We start from the raw sequence: 20,476 nt of genomic DNA on the forward strand, positions 1-20,476 counted from the left end.
TTCTAATATGTTGCTGTCTTTAAAAACATGATTATAGCGTCGCTGATATGCATTTCAGCTATGTTTTGCTCTCCGCGGTGCTGAAGGGCGCTCGCACAACTTCAACTTTGCTTAAAAAAAGTGTTTTTGAATTACCTCAACACAAACATACGTTTCAAACATCGTGCGACCTTTTATTGTTCATTTAGAAAAAAAGTATCAAACTACTGAAGTTTTGTTGTGGTATGCTTGGGCTTTGATCTACAATTTTTTAGAGAGTTTTATTCCTGCCATGTATTTTGACTGTTTTTTTGTTTTTTTATTGGGATGAGGCGTTTATGTCAATCGACATTTAAACGTTTTTTCTACTGACTCTACTACTACGAAAAATGTGACTTTAGCTGCTCTTATATTACTAATTAACAGTAACACGTTTTTATTAGATATTAACTTTTATCACGGAAGAGCTTTGAAGAAAACGTCACTCGTATGATAACAGCGAATCTTAGGTATCGGTATACTCTATGGCGTGTGTTGTCATTCGATTTTGTGATTTTTGCCATTGCTCATGAGAGATTTCACATTTGTGACGATTGACCAGTTGGATCATGATAGATGAAGCATGTAGCTACGACACATATCCACGTGGGGACGCTGAAGACCATCACATTTAGACTGATTTTGAAAGCTCAGGGCTCCTCCCAGATTCAGCGGATGATGTGTCGATGGGCTTTGTTAGAAAGAGAGGTGAAACGACAAAGAGCGGCCGTCTTGTTCGGTTGAGAAAATGTCGAAATATTTCTTTGGATTAATTATTTCTTGACCTGAATGTCAACGAACCAAATCAAGTTGCCTATGTGTTTTGTTTTCCGATGAGTGGAATGATGTATTTTCCGAGCAGAAGGAGCTCTGTGTGGATATATCTCTTGGTCGTGCTGCTGGATTGTTGCTGGGACTCGGTGTCTGGGCAGCTCTCTTACTCCGTCTCAGAGGAGGTAAACCTGGGAACTGTTGTTGGAAATATCGCCAAAGATCAGACCATCAATGTGCAGGATTTGGAGTCCCGCATGTTTCAGATCGTTGCTGGATCAAAGACTAAATACTTCGAGGTAAATCTAAAGACTGGTGTCCTGTATGTGAATGAAAGAATAGATCGAGAGGAACTCTGTAAACACGAGGCAAAATGTTCCCTGAGTATAGAAGCAGTTATCAATAACCCGTTAAAACTGTACAGAATTGAAATGATGATCTTAGATGTAAATGACAATTCTCCATCATTTACCATTAGCTCACAGATGATTAACATAACAGAGAATACAGCAGCAGGGGCTAAATTTCCTTTGCAAAGAGCTCACGATGCAGACGTGGGTAAAAACACTGTACATACCTACAAGCTGAGTCAAAACGAATACTTCACCCTTTCCACACATAAAGGAGAAAGCGTTGCCGCGGAATTACTACTTCAGAAAGCTTTAGACAGAGAAAAAGAGCATGTGATTCGTCTCACATTGACAGCCATTGATGGAGGAAGTCCTGCGAAATCTGGTAGTATGGACATTATTGTAAATGTTTTGGATATCAACGATAACGCCCCTGTGTTCAGTCAAAATCTGTACAAAACAAGTATTTTCGAAAATGTTAAAGTAGGAACATCAATAATAACATTAAATGCTACTGATTTAGACACAGGCCCAAATGGACAAATCATTTACTCCTTCAGTAAAATAGATCAGGTGATTAAATCGGATCTTTTTGCTATAGATGAAAAAAGTGGAACAGTAACGAATAAAAAGAATATCGACTTTGAAGAGAATAACGCTTTTGAGATTAGAGTACAGGCCAGTGATGGAGCATCATCACCGATGACCTCTCATGTTAAATTATTGATTGAAGTTATAGACGTTAATGACAATGCCCCTGAAATCACAGTTACATCATTATTAAACACAGTGAAAGAAGACGCCTCCATTGGCACCGCCATTGCACTTGTTTCAGTGTTTGACAAAGACGGAGGAAAAAATGGGATGGTCAACTGTAGAATCTCCAATGATGTCCCATTTAAGTTAGAATCAAATTATAAGAATTATTATTCTCTGGTGGTGGACGGCCCTCTTGACAGAGAGAGAACATCTCAGTATAATATCAGCGTCACTGCTGCAGATGAGGGCCGCCCACCTCTCTCAAGCACGAGCGTTATTAATGTTCACATCTCAGATGTCAATGATAACACACCTCTATTCACAGAAAGCATTATCAATGTCTTTGTAAAAGAAAACAGTCCAGTAGGAGAAGTCATGAAAACAGTTACAGCAACTGATGCTGACATCAGTCAAAATGGTCAGGTGAGCTTTTCATTTGTACAAAACAGTAACTCACTACCACTCTCGACAATGATAAATATAAACACAGAGACAGGAGATATAGTCAGTCTGCAGTCTTTTAACTATGAGGAGTTAAAAACGTTTCAGTTTAAAGTTCAGGCCACAGACTCTGGTGTTCCTCCGCTCAGCAGCAACGTGACTGTCAACGTTTTGATCCTGGATGAGAATGACAATAATCCAACTATTCTGGCGCCCTATTCTGAGCACGGCTCCGTCAATAGTGAGAGCATCCCCTATTCTGCTGAAGCGGGATACTTTGTGGCAAAAATCAGGGCTGTAGACGCAGACTCTGGATACAACGCGCTGCTCTCTTATCACCTCTCTGAGCCCAAAGGAAACAACCTCTTCCGGATCGGAACCAGCACCGGAGAGATCCGGACTAAGAGGAGAATGAGTGACAATGACCTGAAAACTCACCCCTTGGTGGTGCTGGTCTCTGATAACGGAGAACCCTCCCTGTCAGCTACTGTGTCTATTGATGTGGTGGTGGTTGAAAGCGCAGCTGACATCCAGACTCAGTTCAGACATGTGACCATAAAGGAGGAGAGCTTCTCTGATTTGAACCTGTACCTGCTCATCGCCATTGCGTCGGTGTCAGCCATCTTCCTGCTCAGCCTCATCACTTTAATAGCTGTCAAATGTCACAGGACAGACGGCAGTTTCAGCAGGTACGGAGCCCCGATGATCACCACCCACCCTGACGGGAGCTGGTCTTACTCCAAATCTACTCAGCAGTATGACGTGTGTTTCAGCTCAGACACACTCAAGAGTGACGTAGTGGTTTTCCCCGCCCCGTTTCCACCTGTAGATGGTGAACTCATCAGTATTAACGGAGGAGACACTTTTACCAGAACTCAGACTTTACCCAACAAAGAGAAGGTAAGAACATTGATGAAGTTAATGACTACTTTAACGTTCAGCATTCATAACACGATATCTTTTTTTCTTTATTTGATGGACATAATGATCACTAATGGCACGGTTCTTCTTTCCGCCAAGGATTGAAAGGTGTTGTATGAACGTTATCTTGAATTTAGAGTTCGTTGTTTGATAGTGAATCTAAATCTACAGTTATAGCTAATATTATCCAGTCACGTTTGGAAGTGGATTTCCTTTAAACACAAAGTGCATGAATTGAAATTCAATCAAATTCCTATAAAACATAGTTTTGAACAACACGTTTTTTTGCCGAGTGAGTTTCACTTACATTTACACACATGTTTGTAATTGATCAGTTCGATATATTTGTTCATAGTTAGACTCTTAAAAAAACTGTTTGGCTGAAACATTAAAGTTTATTTGCTCCTTATTTGAAATTACACCTTTATATTAACCACTGCCACGGTTGAGAGCTTTGTCTAAAATGCCAGATAATCCCATGATGTCATTTTGTAATACTTCTCTTCTTATTCGTGCGTGTCGCTATCCGTGGTGCTGAAATATACTTTATAAACTTTCTTGACATTTCCCGAACACAGATTACCTAATACCCAACCTTGCTGGTCTTTAAAATATTATTAGACGTATTTGGTTGTATATCATTCTGTAACATAATTCCACATTTGCCCAAAATTACATTTACATAACCTTTTTTTTGATGCATTTTAAACGTTTCTTATCACTTGAAGAATACTTAAATATTCATGTTACACTATCATTTTTTAGGCTTTTTTTTTACATTCAAATGTTCTCATGGAGAAGCATTTCGCTTCTTCAGAAGTCTTACATTGTCGATAAGCATTTAAGTTGTAATTTAACTTAATGGCCGTGTTGAAAAACACGTCTTTGATTTTTGTAATTGCTGTACATTAAGATTTAAAAAAATAGAAAGGTGACTACGTAATAATGTTGTTAAGTTAAATGTAGCTACGAGACATGTCCACATGGGGACGCTGAAGACCATCACATTTAGACTGATTTTGAACGATTAGGGCTCCTCCCAGATTCAACGATGATGTGTCCATGGGCTTTGTTACAAAGAGAGATAGGGCGACAAAGAACGGTCGTCTTGTTCGTTTTAGAAAAGGTCAAAATATTTATTCGGACAATATATTTCTTGATATCAATTTCTGCGTTGTTGAAACGTACTCAATCTTGGATCCTACGTCCTTTTCCCGATGAGTGGAATAATGATTTTTAAGAGCAGAAGGAGCTCTGTGTGGATATATCTCTTGGTCGTGCTGCTGGATTGTTGCTGGGACTCGGTGTCTGGGCAGCTCTCTTACTCCGTCTCAGAGGAGGTAAACCTGGGAACTGTTGTTGGAAATATCGCCAAAGACCTGAACATCAATGTGCAGGATTTGGAGTCCCGCATGTTTCAGATCGTTGCTGGATCAAAGACTAAATACTTCGAGGTAAATCTAAAAACTGGTGTCCTGTATGTGAATGAAAGAATAGATCGAGAGGAACTCTGCGGAGAAGAGCCAAAATGTTCTCTGAGTGTAGAAGCAGTTATCAATGACCCGTTAAAACTGTACCGGTTTGAAGTGATTATCTTAGATGTCAATGATAATTCTCCGTCATTTCAAAGAACGTCGCAGATGATGAACATAACAGAAAGTACAGCAGCAGGGGCTAAATTCCCCCTGCATCCAGCTCATGATGCAGACGTGGGTAAAAATACAGTAAATACCTACAAGCTGAGTCAGAATGAATACTTCTCTCTTGCTGTACAAAAAGGAGAGATTGTAACACCAGAATTATTGCTTCAGAAAGCTTTAGACAGAGAAAAAGAGTCTGTGATTCTTCTCACATTGACAGCCATTGATGGAGGAAGTCCTGCAAAATCTGGTAACATGGACATTATAGTTAATGTTTTGGACACCAATGACAACGCTCCTGTATTCAGTCAAACTTTGTACAAGGCCAGTGTGTATGAGAATGCAAAGATTGATACATCAATAATAACACTAAATGCCACTGATTTAGATGCAGGTGCGAATGGACAAGTGTTTTATTCATTTAGTGAAGTGGGCCGAGGAAAACAAATGGATTTGTTTGCTATCGATGAAAAAACTGGAACAGTGACAAATAAAAAGAATATCGACTTTGAAGAGAATAACGCTTTTGAGATTAGAGTACAGGCCAGTGATGGAGCTTCTTCTCCCCTCACTTCAAATGCTAAATTGTTGATTGAAGTTATAGACGTTAATGACAATGCCCCTGAAATCACAGTTACATCATTATTAAACACAGTGAAAGAAGACGCCTCCATTGGCACCGCCATTGCACTTGTTTCAGTGTTTGACAAAGACGGAGGAAAAAATGGGATGGTCAACTGTAGAATCTCCAATGATGTCCCATTTAAGTTAGAATCAAATTATAAGAATTATTATTCTCTGGTGGTGGACGGCCCTCTTGACAGAGAGAGAACATCTCAGTATAATATCAGCGTCACTGCTACAGATGAGGGCCGCCCACCTCTCTCAAGCACGAGCGTTATTAATGTTCACATCTCAGATGTCAATGATAACACACCTCTATTCATAGAAAACATTATCAATGTCTTTGTAAAAGAAAACAGTCCAGTAGGAGAAGTCATAAAAACAGTTACAGCAACTGATGCGGACATCAGTCAAAATGGTCAGGTGAGCTTTTCATTTGTACAAAACAGTAACTCACTACCACTCTCGACAATGATAAATATAAACACAGAGACAGGTGACATAGTCAGCCTGCAGTCTTTTAACTATGAGGAGTTAAAAACGTTTCAGTTTAAAGTTCAGGCCACAGACTCTGGTGTTCCTCCGCTCAGCAGCAACGTGACAGTCAACGTTTTGATCCTGGATGAGAATGACAATAATCCAACTATTCTGGCGCCCTATTCTGAGCACGGCTCCGTCAACAGTGAGAGCATCCCCTATTCTGCTGAAGCAGGATACTTTGTGGCAAAGATCAGGGCTGTAGACGCAGACTCTGGATACAACGCGCTGCTCTCTTATCACCTCTCTGAGCCCAAAGGAAACAACCTCTTCCGGATCGGAACCAGCACCGGAGAGATCCGGACTAAGAGGAGAATGAGTGACAATGACCTGAAAACTCACCCCTTGGTGGTGCTGGTTTCTGATAACGGAGAACCCTCCCTGTCAGCTACTGTGTCTATTGATGTGGTGGTGGTTGAAAGCGCAGCTGACATCCAGACTCAGTTCAGACATGTGACCATAAAGGAGGAGAGCTTCTCTGATTTGAACCTGTATCTGCTCATCGCCATTGTGTCGGTGTCAGCCATCTTCCTGCTCAGCCTCATCACTTTAATAGCTGTCAAATGTCACAGGACAGACGGCAGTTTCAGCAGGTACGGAGCCCCGATGATCACCACCCACCCTGACGGGAGCTGGTCTTACTCCAAATCTACTCAGCAGTATGACGTGTGTTTCAGCTCAGACACACTCAAGAGTGACGTAGTGGTTTTCCCCGCCCCGTTTCCACCTGTAGATGGTGAACTCATCAGTATTAACGGAGGAGACACTTTTACACGGACTCAGACTTTACCTAACAAAGAAAAGGTAAGGAATCTCTAATTGTAGAATTCTTAATGACTTTTTTTCTGTTTGGGTTAACATCTGTTTCCAACTCTACCTACACATGATGTACCTAAAACGTTGTATCTTCACCTCTCTACTCTATTTTGTAAGATTTGTGGTTTGATGCTGAGTTTTGTAAGAGAGTAATCAGACGATTCGGTGAGTGCTAACTTGTTGTTAGGACGTGTTTTATAACTGAAGAACAGACTCAGTATAATGTGTTTGTTGAATTTCACTGTGTCTTGGATGAAGCATGATAAAGTCAGTAGGGAAATGGCAGGGCGTTTTTGAAAACTGCACCGAGTCGCTGTCCAGGGTGCTGAAACTGCTGTCTTTTGATGCAAGTCTTGAGATTCGAGTGCAGTCCATGGTACTGAAACTGTGGAGTATCTCGTAGTTCAGTAACTTAAGAAAATTGAATCTGCAAGAGGGGGGCTACTTTTTTAAGATTGTACATTTCACGGCTATATATGTTCCATAGCAAAGTGTATCTGCTGATTTCACTGGCAAATTCTAAGATATTAATGTCACATAGCGCATATGCATCTACTAAAATATATGTCAGGAGATGTCGCCAAAGACCACGCAAAAATCTTGGGCTTGCGGTTTATAAACTCCTCCTTTATTCATGAGGGGAGGGGGGGGGGGGGGTTAAGACGTCATCATCTGGCTGTACGTTGTGGATTCAGAGTGCAGACGAGTGTTGCACCTCGCAAAGAGGATCATAACCGAGAATGGAGACGTAAAGAAGGCGTTTGTTTTTTCAACTTTCCGTGAAAGGGACAGGAGCAAGAAGGAGTCGTTTTTGGCAAAACAGCAATGGCAGTCCGGGAAGAGTGGGATAATATTGCGGGTCTGTTTTTCATTGTGCTTTGTCTCTGCGACTGGTCCGTGGCTCAGATATCATACTCCATTTCAGAGGAGGTGGACAAAGGAGCATCGGTGGGAAATCTCGCTAAGGATTTAAATCTCAGTGCGCAGCAGCTTCATTCGGCGGGACTTCAGATTACCTCCGCCTATGAAAAACAGTATTTTGACATAAATCACGAGTCTGGACTACTTTTCGTGAGCGAGAGGGTAGATCGGGAGGAGCTTTGTCCTAATACGGTAAAGTGCTCTTTAAATGTAGAGGCCATATTAAGCAACCCCCGCACTCTCCATCGAATTGAAGTTGTGATTACTGATATTAACGACAATGCTCCATCTTTTTCGGAAGAAATATCAGCAATAGATATGTCTGAGTCTTCGTACGTCGGTGAGAGGCACCCACTTCCGATCGCTCATGACGCTGATGTAGGCGTTAACTCGGTAAAGACTTACAAATTAAACTCTAATGAATATTTCTCTTTAGATATACAGGGCATTGGCGATGAGAGTGTGTCTGCTGAGTTAGTGCTACAGAAAGCATTAGATCGAGAAAAACAGGCGGTTATTGAGCTCACGCTGACAGCGGTAGATGGGGGAAAACCTCCTAAAACGGGAACTCTACAGATAAATGTCAATGTCCTGGATGTAAATGACAATTCACCGTTGTTCAGTAAATCTCTTTATAAGGTTCAAGTCGTTGAAAATGCAAACATTGGCACGACTTTATTAACACTAACTGCAAGTGATTTAGATGAAGGTGTCAATGCTCAGCTTTTTTACTCTTTTACAGAAAAAGGCCGCTTAAAGCCTGGTGATAAATTTGCTCTGGATGAAAATACTGGTGAAATTACAGTGAAAGGTAATATTAATTATGAGGAAAATCAAGCATACGAGATTCGTGTTCAGGCACGAGATAAAGGTAACCCTCCTCGTAGTGCACATAGCAAGATTTTAATCGAAGTTATAGATGTCAATGACAATGCTCCAGAAATTTCTGTCTCGTCTCTAATGAGTCCAGTGAAAGAGGACGCGGAAAAAGGCACAGCCGTTGCTATGGTGACTATTACTGATAAAGACGGGGGTAAAAATGGCCTGACAAACTGTAAAATGACAGATTCCCTTCCTTTTAAATTAAAATCTAACTATAAAAACTATTATTCGTTACTGGTTGACGGGCCTCTTGACAGAGAGAGTGTTTCCCAATATAATGTAACAATTACTGCTACAGATGAAGGGACTCCTGTTCTATCGAGCACAAGCGTCATTACTGTTCACATTTCTGATGTCAATGACAATCCCCCTCGTTTCTCTGAACCTTTAATCAATGTTTACGTGAAGGAGAATAGCCCAGTTGGGACAACAATATATACCATGTCGACCTTAGATTCAGATTTGGATGAAAACGCAAAAGCAACATACCAATTAATCAAAAGCTCTCCCAAGATAACCCAATTAGCATCAATGGTGAACATCAACTCAGAGACAGGAGATATAGTCAGTCTGCAGTCTTTTAACTATGAAGAGTTAAAAACGTTTCAGTTTAAAGTTCAGGCCACAGACTCTGGTGTTCCTCCGCTCAGCAGCAACGTGACCGTCAACGTTTTGATCCTGGATGAGAATGACAATAATCCAACTATTCTGGCGCCCTATTCTGAGCACGGCTCCGTCAACAGTGAGAGCATCCCCTATTCTGCTGAAGCGGGATACTTTGTGGCAAAGATCAGGGCTGTAGACGCAGACTCTGGATACAACGCGCTGCTCTCTTATCACCTCTCTGAACCCAAAGGAAACAACCTCTTCCGGATCGGAACCAGCACCGGAGAGATCCGGACTAAGAGGAGAATGAGTGACAATGACCTGAAAACTCACCCCTTGGTGGTGCTGGTCTCTGATATCGGAGAACCCTCCCTGTCAGCTACTGTGTCTATTGATGTGGTGGTGGTTGAAAGCGCAGCTGACATCCAGACTCAGTTCAGACATGTGACCATAAAGGAGGAGAGCTTCTCTGATTTGAACCTGTATCTGCTCATCGCCATTGTGTCGGTGTCAGCCATCTTCCTGCTCAGCCTCATCACTTTAATAGCTGTCAAATGTCACAAGACAGACGGCAGTTTCAGCAGGTACGGAGCCCCAATGATCACCACCCACCCTGACGGGAGCTGGTCTTACTCCAAATCTACTCAGCAGTATGACGTGTGTTTCAGCTCAGACACACTCAAGAGTGACGTAGTGGTTTTCCCCGCTCCGTTTCCACCTGTAGATGGTGAACTCATCAGTATTAATGGAGGAGACACTTTTACCAGAACTCAGACTTTACCCAACAAAGAGAAGGTAAGAACATAGATGAAGTTAATGATTAATTTAAAGTTCAGCATTTCTAACACAATGATTTTCTTAATTTGTTGGACACTTTATAAAATAATCCGGAAGAGACATGGCATGGTTTTTACTTCCGCTAAGGACTGAGTGGTGTTGTATAAAAGTTATCCGGAATTTTGAGTTTGTTGTGTGAAAGTGAAGACTCCCGCTTGTTGTAAATCTGCAGTTATAGCGATTATTATCCACTATTGGCAGTGGATTTCCTTTTTCTCGTTATCTGTGGTTCTAAACGCAAAGTGCATAATTTAGTGCGAAGTACAATAAAACATAGGTCAGAACAAAACATTGTCGTAGTGCTATTAGATTTACATTAGATTTTTTCAGGCTTTGACCAGTATCTCATATTTCCTATAGCTAAATTTGTTTAAAAAAAATCAGCTGAAACATTCAGGTTTCTTTGCTCCTCATCAGAAAATACACATTCATATCACCAACTGCAACTGTTGCAAGTGTTGTCTAAAGTGCAAGATAATCCAATGGTGTCATTTTTAGTAGTTCTGAGTCACATTCGCGTGTCGCTATCCGTGGTGCTGAACGCTAAACTTTCTTGAGTTTCCCTGAACACAGAAAATCCCAAAGCAAACGTCGCTGGTCTTTCAAATGTAATTATATATATTGCTTTCTACCGTCCTTTAACATAATTCCATATTTCCTGAAATTTAGATTTACATATTTCTGTACGTTTATGTAGAATTAGAACGGTATCTATATGACTGTTATTTTGTTAGATGTAGCATGTAGTTATGACACATGTCCACGTGGGGACGCTGCAGACCATCACATTTAGACTGATTTTGAAAGCTTAAGGCTCCTCCCAGATTCAGCGGATGATGTGTTGATGGGCTTTGTTACAAAGAGAAGTAGGGCGACAAAGAACAGTCGTCTTGTTCGGTTGAGAAAATGTCAAAATATTTCTTTGGACTGTTTATTCTGTGGTCAGTACCTTTTGGTTGTTGAAACGTGCTCAGTCGTGGATGCTACGTCCTTTTCTCGATGAGTGGAATGATGTATTTTCAAAGCAGAAGGAGCTCTGTGTGGATATATCTCTTGGTCGTGCTGCTGGATTGTTGCTGGGACTCGGTGTCTGGGCAGCTCTCTTACTCCGTCTCAGAGGAGGTAAACCTGGGAACTGTTGTTGGAAATATCGCCAAAGATCTGAACATCAATGTGCAGGATTTGGAGTCCCGCATGTTTCAGATCGTTGCTGGATCAAAGACTAAATACTTCGAGGTAAATCTAAAGACTGGTGTCCTGTATGTGAATGAAAGAATAGATCGAGAGGAACTCTGCGGAGAAGAGGCAAAATGTTCTCTGAGTGTAGAAGCAGTTATCAATAACCCACTAAAACTGTACCGAATAGAATTAATAATTCTCGATGTAAATGATAATTCTCCATCTTTTCTTAGCTCGTCAGAAATAATTAACATAACAGAGAGTACAGCAGCAGGAGTTAAATTTCCTCTGCGTCCGGCTGACGATGCAGACGTGGGTAAAAATACAGTAAATACCTACAAGCTGAGTCAGAATGAATACTTCTCTCTTGCTGTACAAAAAGGAGAGAGCGGAACTCCCGAATTATTGCTTCAGAAACCTTTAGACAGAGAAAAAGAGTCTTTGATTCGTCTCACATTGACAGCCATTGATGGAGGAAGTCCTGCGAAATCTGGCAGCATGGTCATTATAGTAAATGTTTTGGACACCAATGACAACGCTCCTGTATTCAGTCAAACTTTGTACAAGGCCAAAGTCTTTGAGAATGCAAAAATCGGCACCTCGATTATAACGTTAAATGCTACCGATTTAGACGCAGGCCAAAACGGACAAGTGTTTTATTCGTTCAGTAAACTCGGTCGGGGGAAACAAACGGATCTGTTTGCAATCGATGAAAACAGTGGAACAGTAACAAATAAAAAGAATATCGACTTTGAAGAGAATAACGCTTTTGAGATTAGAGTACAGGCCAGTGATGGAGCTTCTTCTCCCCTCACTTCAAATGCTAAATTATTGATTGAAGTTATAGACGTTAATGACAATGCCCCTGAAATCACTGTTACATCATTATTAAACACAGTGAAAGAAGACGCCTCCATTGGCACCGCCATTGCACTTGTTTCAGTGTTTGACAAAGACGGAGGAAACAATGGGATGGTCAACTGTAGAATCTCCAATGATGTCCCATTTAAGTTAGAGTCAAATTATAAGAATTATTATTCTCTGGTGGTGGACGGCCCTCTTGACAGAGAGAGAACATCTCAGTATAATATCAGCGTCACTGCTACTGATGAGGGCCGCCCACCTCTCTCAAGCACGAGCGTTATTAATGTTCACATCTCAGATGTCAATGATAACACACCTCTATTCACAGAAAGCATTATCAATGTCTTTGTAAAAGAAAACAGTCCAGTAGGAGAAGTCATAAAAACAGTTACAGCAACTGATGCTGACATCAGTCAAAATGGTCAAGTGAGCTTTTCATTTGTACAAAACAGTAACTCACTACCACTCTCGACAATGATTAATATCAACTCAGAGACAGGAGATATAGTCAGTCTGCAGTCTTTTAACTATGAAGAGTTAAAAACGTTTCAGTTTAAAGTTCAGGCCACAGACTCTGGTGTTCCTCCGCTCAGCAGCAACGTGACTGTCAACGTTTTGATCCTGGATGAGAATGACAATAATCCAACTATTCTGGCGCCCTATTCTGAGCACGGCTCCGTCAACAGTGAGAGCATCCCCTATTCTGCTGAAGCGGGATACTTTGTGGCAAAGATCAGGGCTGTAGACGCAGACTCTGGATACAACGCGCTGCTCTCTTATCACCTCTCTGAACCCAAAGGAAACAACCTCTTCCGGATCGGAACCAGCACCGGAGAGATCCGGACTAAGAGGAGAATGAGTGACAATGACCTGAAAACTCACCCCTTGGTGGTGCTGGTCTCTGATCTCGGAGAACCCTCCCTGTCAGCTACTGTGTCTATTGATGTGGTGGTGGTTGAAAGCGCAGCTGACATTCAGACTCAGTTCAGACATGTGACCATAAAGGAGGAGAGCTTCTCTGATTTGAACCTGTATCTGCTCATCGCCATTGTGTCGGTGTCAGCCATCTTCCTGCTCAGCCTCATCACTTTAATAGCTGTCAAATGTCACAAGACAGACGGCAGTTTCAGCAGGTACGGAGCCCCGATGATCACCACCCACCCTGACGGGAGCTGGTCTTACTCCAAATCTACTCAGCAGTATGACGTGTGTTTCAGCTCAGACACACTCAAGAGTGACGTGGTGGTTTTCCCTGCACCGTTTCCACCTGTAGATGGTGAACTCATCAGTATTAACGGAGGAGACACTTTTACCAGAACTCAGACTTTACCTAACAAAGAGAAGGTAAGACCATGATAACATCTCGAACTCTGGCCTGTTTTTTTGCAAACTGTAAAAAAACTTTTTAAGTACTACAAAGAAGTTTTGCTAAAGGTTTAAGTGTTTTTTTTCCCACGTCACGTGACTATGAAATGTCAAATATTTGGGCATCAGTTTGAGTGGAAACATCAATAATGATGATGTGATAAACAACAATTTCGTTTCATTAATTTTTAGCCTGTCGTTAAATGTGTGGTGAATCTCTGAAATGGGTTTTAGTCAGTGTCTGGCGCTATCCTTGTGCCTGGTGCTGAACGTATATGCGTCAGTTGTTCTGTTGTTTACGGGGCGAGAACAAAAGTCAATTCGCTCTTCAGAACATTTGTTTTAGTCTAATAATATTTGTTTTCCTACCTTCTAGCTGATGTGTTTATTTATTCGATGTATACCCCATAGGCAACCAATTAATTTCCTTTTATATATTAGATGTTATTTTCAGTGAGCGAGCTCTGAATAGTGTGGCTGTTTATTTTTAAGACTTCTTTAACTTGTTTTTGTCAGTTTTGTCTTCATTAAGTAATACACGTGGATTTTTGTTTGTGTGCAATCTGAACTGCACTTAAATAAAATAACTATCTTCTTGGACACAATAATGACAAGTTTATTCAGTTCGTGACGTTCTCTAGTGTTTATAAATAGTTTTTAATAGTTTTTAAACCTATTTGACTTGTTTTCTACCGTGCTGCACCAGAATGTTATGGCTCTGTCCGCGGTGCTGAAATTATTACTCTCTGTTAAACTGGCCTGAAAGCCAACCTATAGAAGCGATGGATGATTAATACGTGTCTGTCTCTGACAGGAATGTTTATGTCAACGCGTTGTAGTTTCTTCAAATGGCCATACGGCGACACTATAGACCGTAACACCAGCATATGGTCGTTGATGTGTGGAAGCCCCTCCCACAGTAAAAAGGATCATCATATTTGCCAGTGCTTTGTTAGAATGAGACGCAGGGTGAAGGAGGATATAGACAATACACTGTCGTTTCATTTGGTTCGTGAAGCAAGCTGTTGGCGTCAAGAGGCAAAAGACACGTCGATATAAGAATACATTAGTTGTTCTCGTTTTATGGAAGGATGCATCGGCCGGAAAGAAAGACTTCAGTTGGGATTTATCTTGTGCTTGTCGTCTTGGAATATAACTGGGGAGCGGTTTCCGGGCAGCTTTCCTACTCCGTCTTAGAGGAGGTAAACATTGGGACTTCGGTTGGAAACCTCGCCAAGGATCTTAATCTTAATGTACAGGATTTGGAGTCACGTATGTTTCAGATCGTTGCTGGATCAAAGAGGAAGTATTTCGATGTCAATTTGAAGTCAGGGTTTCTCTATGTGAGTGAAAGAATAGACAGAGAGGAGCTCTGTGCGAAAGCTGCAAAATGCACAATAAATGTAGAGGCTGTGATAAATAGCCCGATGAGACTTTACCGTATTGAAGTTAATATACTTGACGTTAATGATAACCCCCCGTCTTTCAGCGCTAAGTCACAAACTATCGACATTGCAGAAAGCGTTTTGCCGGGAGCCAGATTCCCTGTGCTGTCGGCCTACGATGCCGATGTGGGGAAAAATAGCATTGACTCATACAAGCTCAATAGCAATGAGTATTTCTCTCTTGCGGTACACAAAGGAGAGACTGTGTCAGCTGAGTTGGTCCTGCAGAAATCATTAGACAGAGAAAAACAGGCTTTAATAAAACTTGCTCTCACTGCTGTAGACGGAGGAACACCATCCAAATCAGGCACTTCAGAGATCATAATAAATGTTCTGGACATAAACGATAACATCCCAGCCTTTACAAAAACATTGTATAAAACACGTGTCACAGAAAATGCACCTATTGGAAGCACAGTAGCAACAGTGTCTGCAACTGACGCGGATGAGGGGACAAATAAAGACATTGTGTATTTACTCAATTCAAAAGATCAGGACCACGTCTTGGACATTTTCGAAATTAATTCAGAAACAGGAATAATAACTGTGAAAGGTAAGGTAGACTTTGAAACAAACACTGCCTTCGAAATTCGCGTTCAAGCTGCAGACAAAGGCCAGCCTCCATTAACAGCGCAGTGTAAAGTACTAGTCGAGGTGGTGGATCTAAATGACAATGCGCCTGACATCACAGTGACGTCACTGCTCAGTACGGTACGGGAGGACGCTGAAATCGGCACAGCTATTGCACTCGTTTCCATTCTTGACAGAGATGGGGGCAAAAACGGCGAGGTTAATTGTGAAATATTGAATTCAGTTCCCTTCAAATTAGAGACAAATTATAAAAATTACTATTCTTTAGTTATTGCTGGAACTCTAGACAGGGAACTAATTTCCAACTACAATATTACAATTAGAGCTACTGATGAAGGTAAGCCCCGCCTCTCAAACACTACGGTAGTTTATATTCAGGTTTCTGATGTCAATGACAATCCACCTACATTTTCACAGAAAGCATTTGATATTCATGTGAAAGAAAACAGCCCAATAGGTATAGTTTTAAAGACTGTGTCTGCATCTGATGCTGATGTTAGTGAAAATGGTCGATTGACCTATTCATTACTAAGTGATAATAACTTTGTTCTGTTATCTGCAATGGTAAACATCAACTCAGAGACAGGTGATATAGTCAGCCTGCAGTCTTTTAACTATGAAGAGTTAAAAACGTTTCAGTTTAAAGTTCAGGCCACAGACTCTGGTGTTCCTCCGCTCAGCAGCAACGTGACCGTCAACGTTTTGATTCTGGATGAGAATGACAATAATCCAACTATTCTGGCGCCCTATTCTGAGCACGGCTCCGTCAACAGTGAGAGCATCCCCTATTCTGCTGAAGCAGGATACTTTGTGGCAAAGATCAGGGCTGTAGACGCAGACTCTGGATACAACGCGCTGCTCTCTTATCATCTCTCTGAGCCCAAAGGAAACAATCTCTTCCGGATCGGAACCAGCACCGGAGAGATCCGGACTAAGAGGAGAATGAGTGACAATGACCTGAAAACTCACCCCTTGGTGGTGCTGGTCTCTGATCTCGGAGAACCATCCCTGTCAGCTACTGTGTCTATTGATGTGGTGGTGGTTGAAAGCGCAGCTGACATCCAGACTCAGTTCAGACATGTGACCATAAAGGAGGAGAGCTTCTCTGATTTGAACCTGTATCTGCTCATCGCCATTGTGTCGGTGTCAGCCATCTTCCTGCTCAGCCTCATCACTTTAATAGCTGTCAAATGTCACAAGACAGACGGCAGTTTCAGCAGGTACGGAGCCCCAATGATCACCACCCACCCTGACGGGAGCTGGTCTTACTCCAAATCTACTCAGCAGTATGACGTGTGTTTCAGCTCAGACACACTCAAGAGTGACGTAGTGGTTTTCCCCGCACCGTTTCCACCTGTAGATGGTGAACTCATCAGTATTAACGGAGGAGACACTTTTACCAGAACTCAGACTTTACCTAACAAAGAGAAGGTAAGACGATATTTACAAGTTATTGGTCTACTGTTTCAAGCTGGAGGAAAACGCTGCAGGATTTTGGAAGCGGCTTTTCAGTCGTTTGTTAAACCTAGTTGACAACAAAACATTCTTTCAACTCAGCAAATGTTTTAGATAAACTCGACATGATAGAAATTGATAGAATTATGGAAATAATTGAACATCTGGTAACCTACATTTAAAAGAATTACAGGCTAAAAGTGTATTAGAATGCATATGTCCACAGTTCCTACTCTCTCTGATAAGGCTTAAGTTTAAAGGCGCTGTCCGTGGTGCTACCATGTTTTTTATCGTTATTATTATTTGATGTGTGCTTCATTTTGTTTTGTTTTTTTTAAATAATTTGCAATTTAAGTGTCATATCTTTTCAATGAATCTGCTTATTTTAAAAATCTGGCATAATATAATGTTTCGTATTCAACAATCCACTTCAAAGTCCAGACTAATCAAGCTGGCATCAAACGGATCAACGTCGTGTTCTGGTTGTTAAAGTGTTCAACATTTGTTGTGTGGATTCCTATCACTGAAGTGTGCAGCAGTTAAAGCAAGGACACTTTATCTTCACACCTTTTATTCGTGGAATCCGTTCATCAACAATTTTTCTTCCGTGAAAGTTTGTAGCTCATGTTGTGTGGAAAGTGGACATCCAATGTATTTTATCAAGAGGACGCAAGATGTCGTTCGAGACCAGACTATCCATCGTGTTCATTTATGACCGAAAGCCCCTCCTCCGCACTCAGGGAAACAGAGAAGCAGTTTGACGTTTGGTAGGGGCTGGGTTAGTCGACCACTTCATCTCAATGATGGTGTCTGGATGAATAACGCTGGGCTCTATTGTGGATAATTCCGTGTTTTGTGGATGCATGCCATCTGTAAGGCTACATTTATTATCTTAGGCGAAAAGATGAGTCGTCGAGGGCACAGAGAAGCCGTCTGGATATCGTACGCCATTCTTCTTTGTTTACCGGACTGGTCTGCAGCCCAGGTTTCCTACTCAATTTCCGAGGAGGTGGACAAAGGCACAGTGGTGGGGAATCTCGTTAAGGATTTAAACGTTCAAACACAGCAGCTGGAGGAACGAGGATTTCGGATTGTATCGGGATACAGTAAGAAATATTTAGAGGCGAATTTGAGATCGGGAGCATTATTTGTTAACGAAAGGATCGATCGTGAAGAGCTTTGCCCCAATTTGCCCAAGTGTTCGTTAAATATAGAGGGACTCCTAAACGATCCTATTCAGATTTTTCGAATCGAGGTCAGTATTGTAGACATTAATGATAATGCACCATCATTCCAAGAGCAAACGCATGTGTTTAATATCTCCGAGTCATCTTCAACGGGAGAGAGGTATCCGCTTCCCATAGCTCAAGATGCAGACACTGGCAGCTTCTCAGTGAAAACATATAGATTAATTCCTAATGAGCATTTCTCCGTGGATGTGAGCAGCGGAGGAGACAGTGTGTCCGCTGAGTTACTACTGCAGAAAGCTTTGGATAGAGAAAAACAACCGATTATTAAACTAACATTAACCGCTGTGGACGGAGGGAAACCTGCGAGATCAGGGACAATGCAAATCATAGTGAATGTGATCGATGTAAATGATAACACGCCGTGCTTTAGCAGGCCTCTTTATAAAGTAAGAGTCAGCGAAAATGCACATATAGGGACAGCGATATTGACTTTGAACGCAACAGACCTGGATGAAGGGTCGAATTCGGATATACGCTATTCTCTAATGAGAAGAGGAAATGTGGAAACTTCTGAGAAATTTAGTGTTAATCCTGAAAGCGGTGAAATCATTGTTAATGCTAATTTGGATTTCGAGGAAAACAGTGCCCATGAATTGAGAGTAAAAGCAACAGACAAAGGGGCTTCCCCTCGCAGTGGTTATGCTAAAGTACTTGTAGAAGTTGTCGATATTAATGACAACGCACCAGAAATCTCTGTAACTTCGCTGATGAGTCCAGTCAAGGAAAGTGCAGAAGTTGGAACAGTGGTCGCATTAGTGACTGTGACTGACAAAGACGGGGGTTCAAATGGGCTTACCACCTGTAAAATAAGAAACCAAGTGCCCTTCACGTTAACATCAACTTATAAAAACTATTACTCTCTAACAGTAGACGGGCAGCTAGACAGAGAGTTTGTGTCGCAATACAACGTGACAGTAACTGCTGTTGATGAAGGTAGTCCACCTCTATCCAGTAGCACTGTAATCACGGTGCAGATTTCTGACATTAATGACAACGCGCCCCGTTTCAAAGAAAGCATAGTAAATGTTTTCATTAAAGAGAACAGTGTAGTGGGAGATATAATTACTAAAATAACTGCAGAAGACGAAGATTCAAATGAAAACGCTAAATTGGCGTATTCATTAATTGATAGTAACCAGAAAGGATTTCCGATTTTGACTTTTGTAAACATCAACTCAGAGACAGGAGAAATAGTCAGTCTGCAGTCTTTTAACTATGAAGAGTTAAAAACGTTTCAGTTTAAAGTTCAGGCCACAGACTCTGGTGTTCCTCCGCTCAGCAGCAACGTGACTGTCAACGTTTTGATCCTGGATGAGAATGACAATAATCCAACTATTCTGGCGCCCTATTCTGAGCACGGCTCCGTCAACAGTGAGAGCATCCCCTATTCTGCTGAAGCAGGATACTTTGTGGCAAAGATCAGGGCTGTAGACGCAGACTCTGGATACAACGCGCTGCTCTCTTATCACCTCTCTGAGCCCAAGGGAAACAACCTCTTCCGGATCGGAACCAGCACGGGAGAGATCCGGACTAAGAGGAGAATGAGTGACAATGACCTGAAAACTCACCCCTTGGTGGTGCTGGTCTCTGATATCGGAGAACCCTCCCTGTCAGCTACTGTGTCTATTGATGTGGTGGTGGTTGAAAGCGCAGCTGACATCCAGACTCAGTTCAGACATGTGACCATAAAGGAGGAGAGCTTCTCTGATTTGAACCTGTATCTGCTCATCGCCATTGTGTCGGTGTCAGCCATCTTCCTGCTCAGCCTCATCACTTTAATAGCTGTCAAATGTCATAAGACAGACGGCAGTTTCAGCAGGTACGGAGCCCCGATGATCACCACCCACCCTGACGGGAGCTGGTCTTACTCCAAATCTACTCAGCAGTATGACGTGTGTTTCAGCTCAGACACACTCAAGAGTGACGTAGTGGTTTTCCCCGCACCGTTTCCACCTGTAGATGGTGAACTTATCAGTATTAACGGAGGAGACACTTTCACCAGAACTCAGACTTTACCTAACAAAGAAAAGGTAAGAAGATCCCATTAACTTGAATTTTTGTCCGTATTCATCCTTGTAATTGACAGTTGAACAACAGCTCTAAGCTTAATGAAGGGGGTTTAGAACAACACAAACAACTTTTTACACCATACTTAATTTATGGTCAATGTGTATTCTCTAAAGTTGTTTTCACAAAGTCATCTA

At 41.7% G+C, this 20,476-nt stretch overlaps 5 protein-coding genes across 20 annotated transcripts in view; 4 read left to right on the forward strand and 1 right to left on the reverse strand.

Moving 5' to 3' along the window:
- Positions 1-20,476, reverse strand: part of LOC306829052 (uncharacterized protein) — a gene marked incomplete at its 5' end in the record, with an annotated part of 184,839 nt that overhangs the window by 133,193 nt on the left and 31,170 nt on the right. The gene's annotated exons all lie outside the window — the stretch shown is intronic.
- LOC306828996 (protocadherin alpha-C2-like) overlaps positions 1-20,476 on the forward strand; it is a 167,112-nt gene that overhangs the window by 87,629 nt on the left and 59,007 nt on the right. Inside the window, exon 1 of one of the 8 annotated variants that reach the window (XM_079351774.1) lies at positions 4,131-6,865. The exons of 5 other annotated variants lie outside the window; for them this stretch is intronic. In XM_079351774.1, the coding sequence (XP_079207900.1) occupies positions 4,478-6,865 (2,388 nt within the window). In that variant the 5' untranslated portion in view covers positions 4,131-4,477. Of the gene's footprint in view, positions 1-4,130; positions 6,866-13,690; positions 16,999-17,220; positions 20,303-20,476 lie in introns of those variants that run through there. 2 more of the 8 variants (XM_079351767.1, XM_079351772.1) reach the window with 2 other exon arrangements.
- LOC306829009 (protocadherin alpha-8-like) lies at positions 332-3,471 on the forward strand. The gene has a single exon (XM_079351826.1). The coding sequence runs from the start codon at positions 852-854 to the stop codon at positions 3,363-3,365; it is 2,514 nt and encodes an 837-aa protein (XP_079207952.1). The 5' UTR covers positions 332-851; the 3' UTR covers positions 3,366-3,471.
- Positions 7,389-20,335, forward strand: LOC306829031 (protocadherin alpha-3-like). The gene is made up of 2 exons (XM_079351849.1): positions 7,389-10,081; positions 20,303-20,335. Exons 1-2 carry the CDS (start codon positions 7,703-7,705, stop codon positions 20,318-20,320), a joined length of 2,397 nt encoding a protein of 798 aa, XP_079207975.1. The 5' UTR covers positions 7,389-7,702; the 3' UTR covers positions 20,321-20,335.
- On the forward strand, positions 10,139-13,545 carry LOC306829030 (protocadherin alpha-10-like). Its single transcript, XM_079351848.1, has one exon. It carries the CDS (start codon positions 11,123-11,125, stop codon positions 13,520-13,522), a length of 2,400 nt encoding a protein of 799 aa, XP_079207974.1. The 5' UTR covers positions 10,139-11,122; the 3' UTR covers positions 13,523-13,545.

The sequence above is a fragment of the Symphodus melops genome, assembly GCF_947650265.1.
Source record: "Symphodus melops genome assembly, chromosome: 9".
Lineage (NCBI taxonomy): Eukaryota > Metazoa > Chordata > Actinopteri > Labriformes > Labridae > Symphodus > Symphodus melops.

Coding starts and splice junctions, on each gene's coding strand:
- LOC306829031 (XM_079351849.1), top strand. CDS start 7,703: ATGGCAGTCCGGGAAGAGTGGGATAATATTGCGGGTCTGTTTTTCATT.
- LOC306829030 (XM_079351848.1), top strand. CDS start 11,123: ATGAGTGGAATGATGTATTTTCAAAGCAGAAGGAGCTCTGTGTGGATA.
- LOC306829009 (XM_079351826.1), top strand. CDS start 852: ATGAGTGGAATGATGTATTTTCCGAGCAGAAGGAGCTCTGTGTGGATA.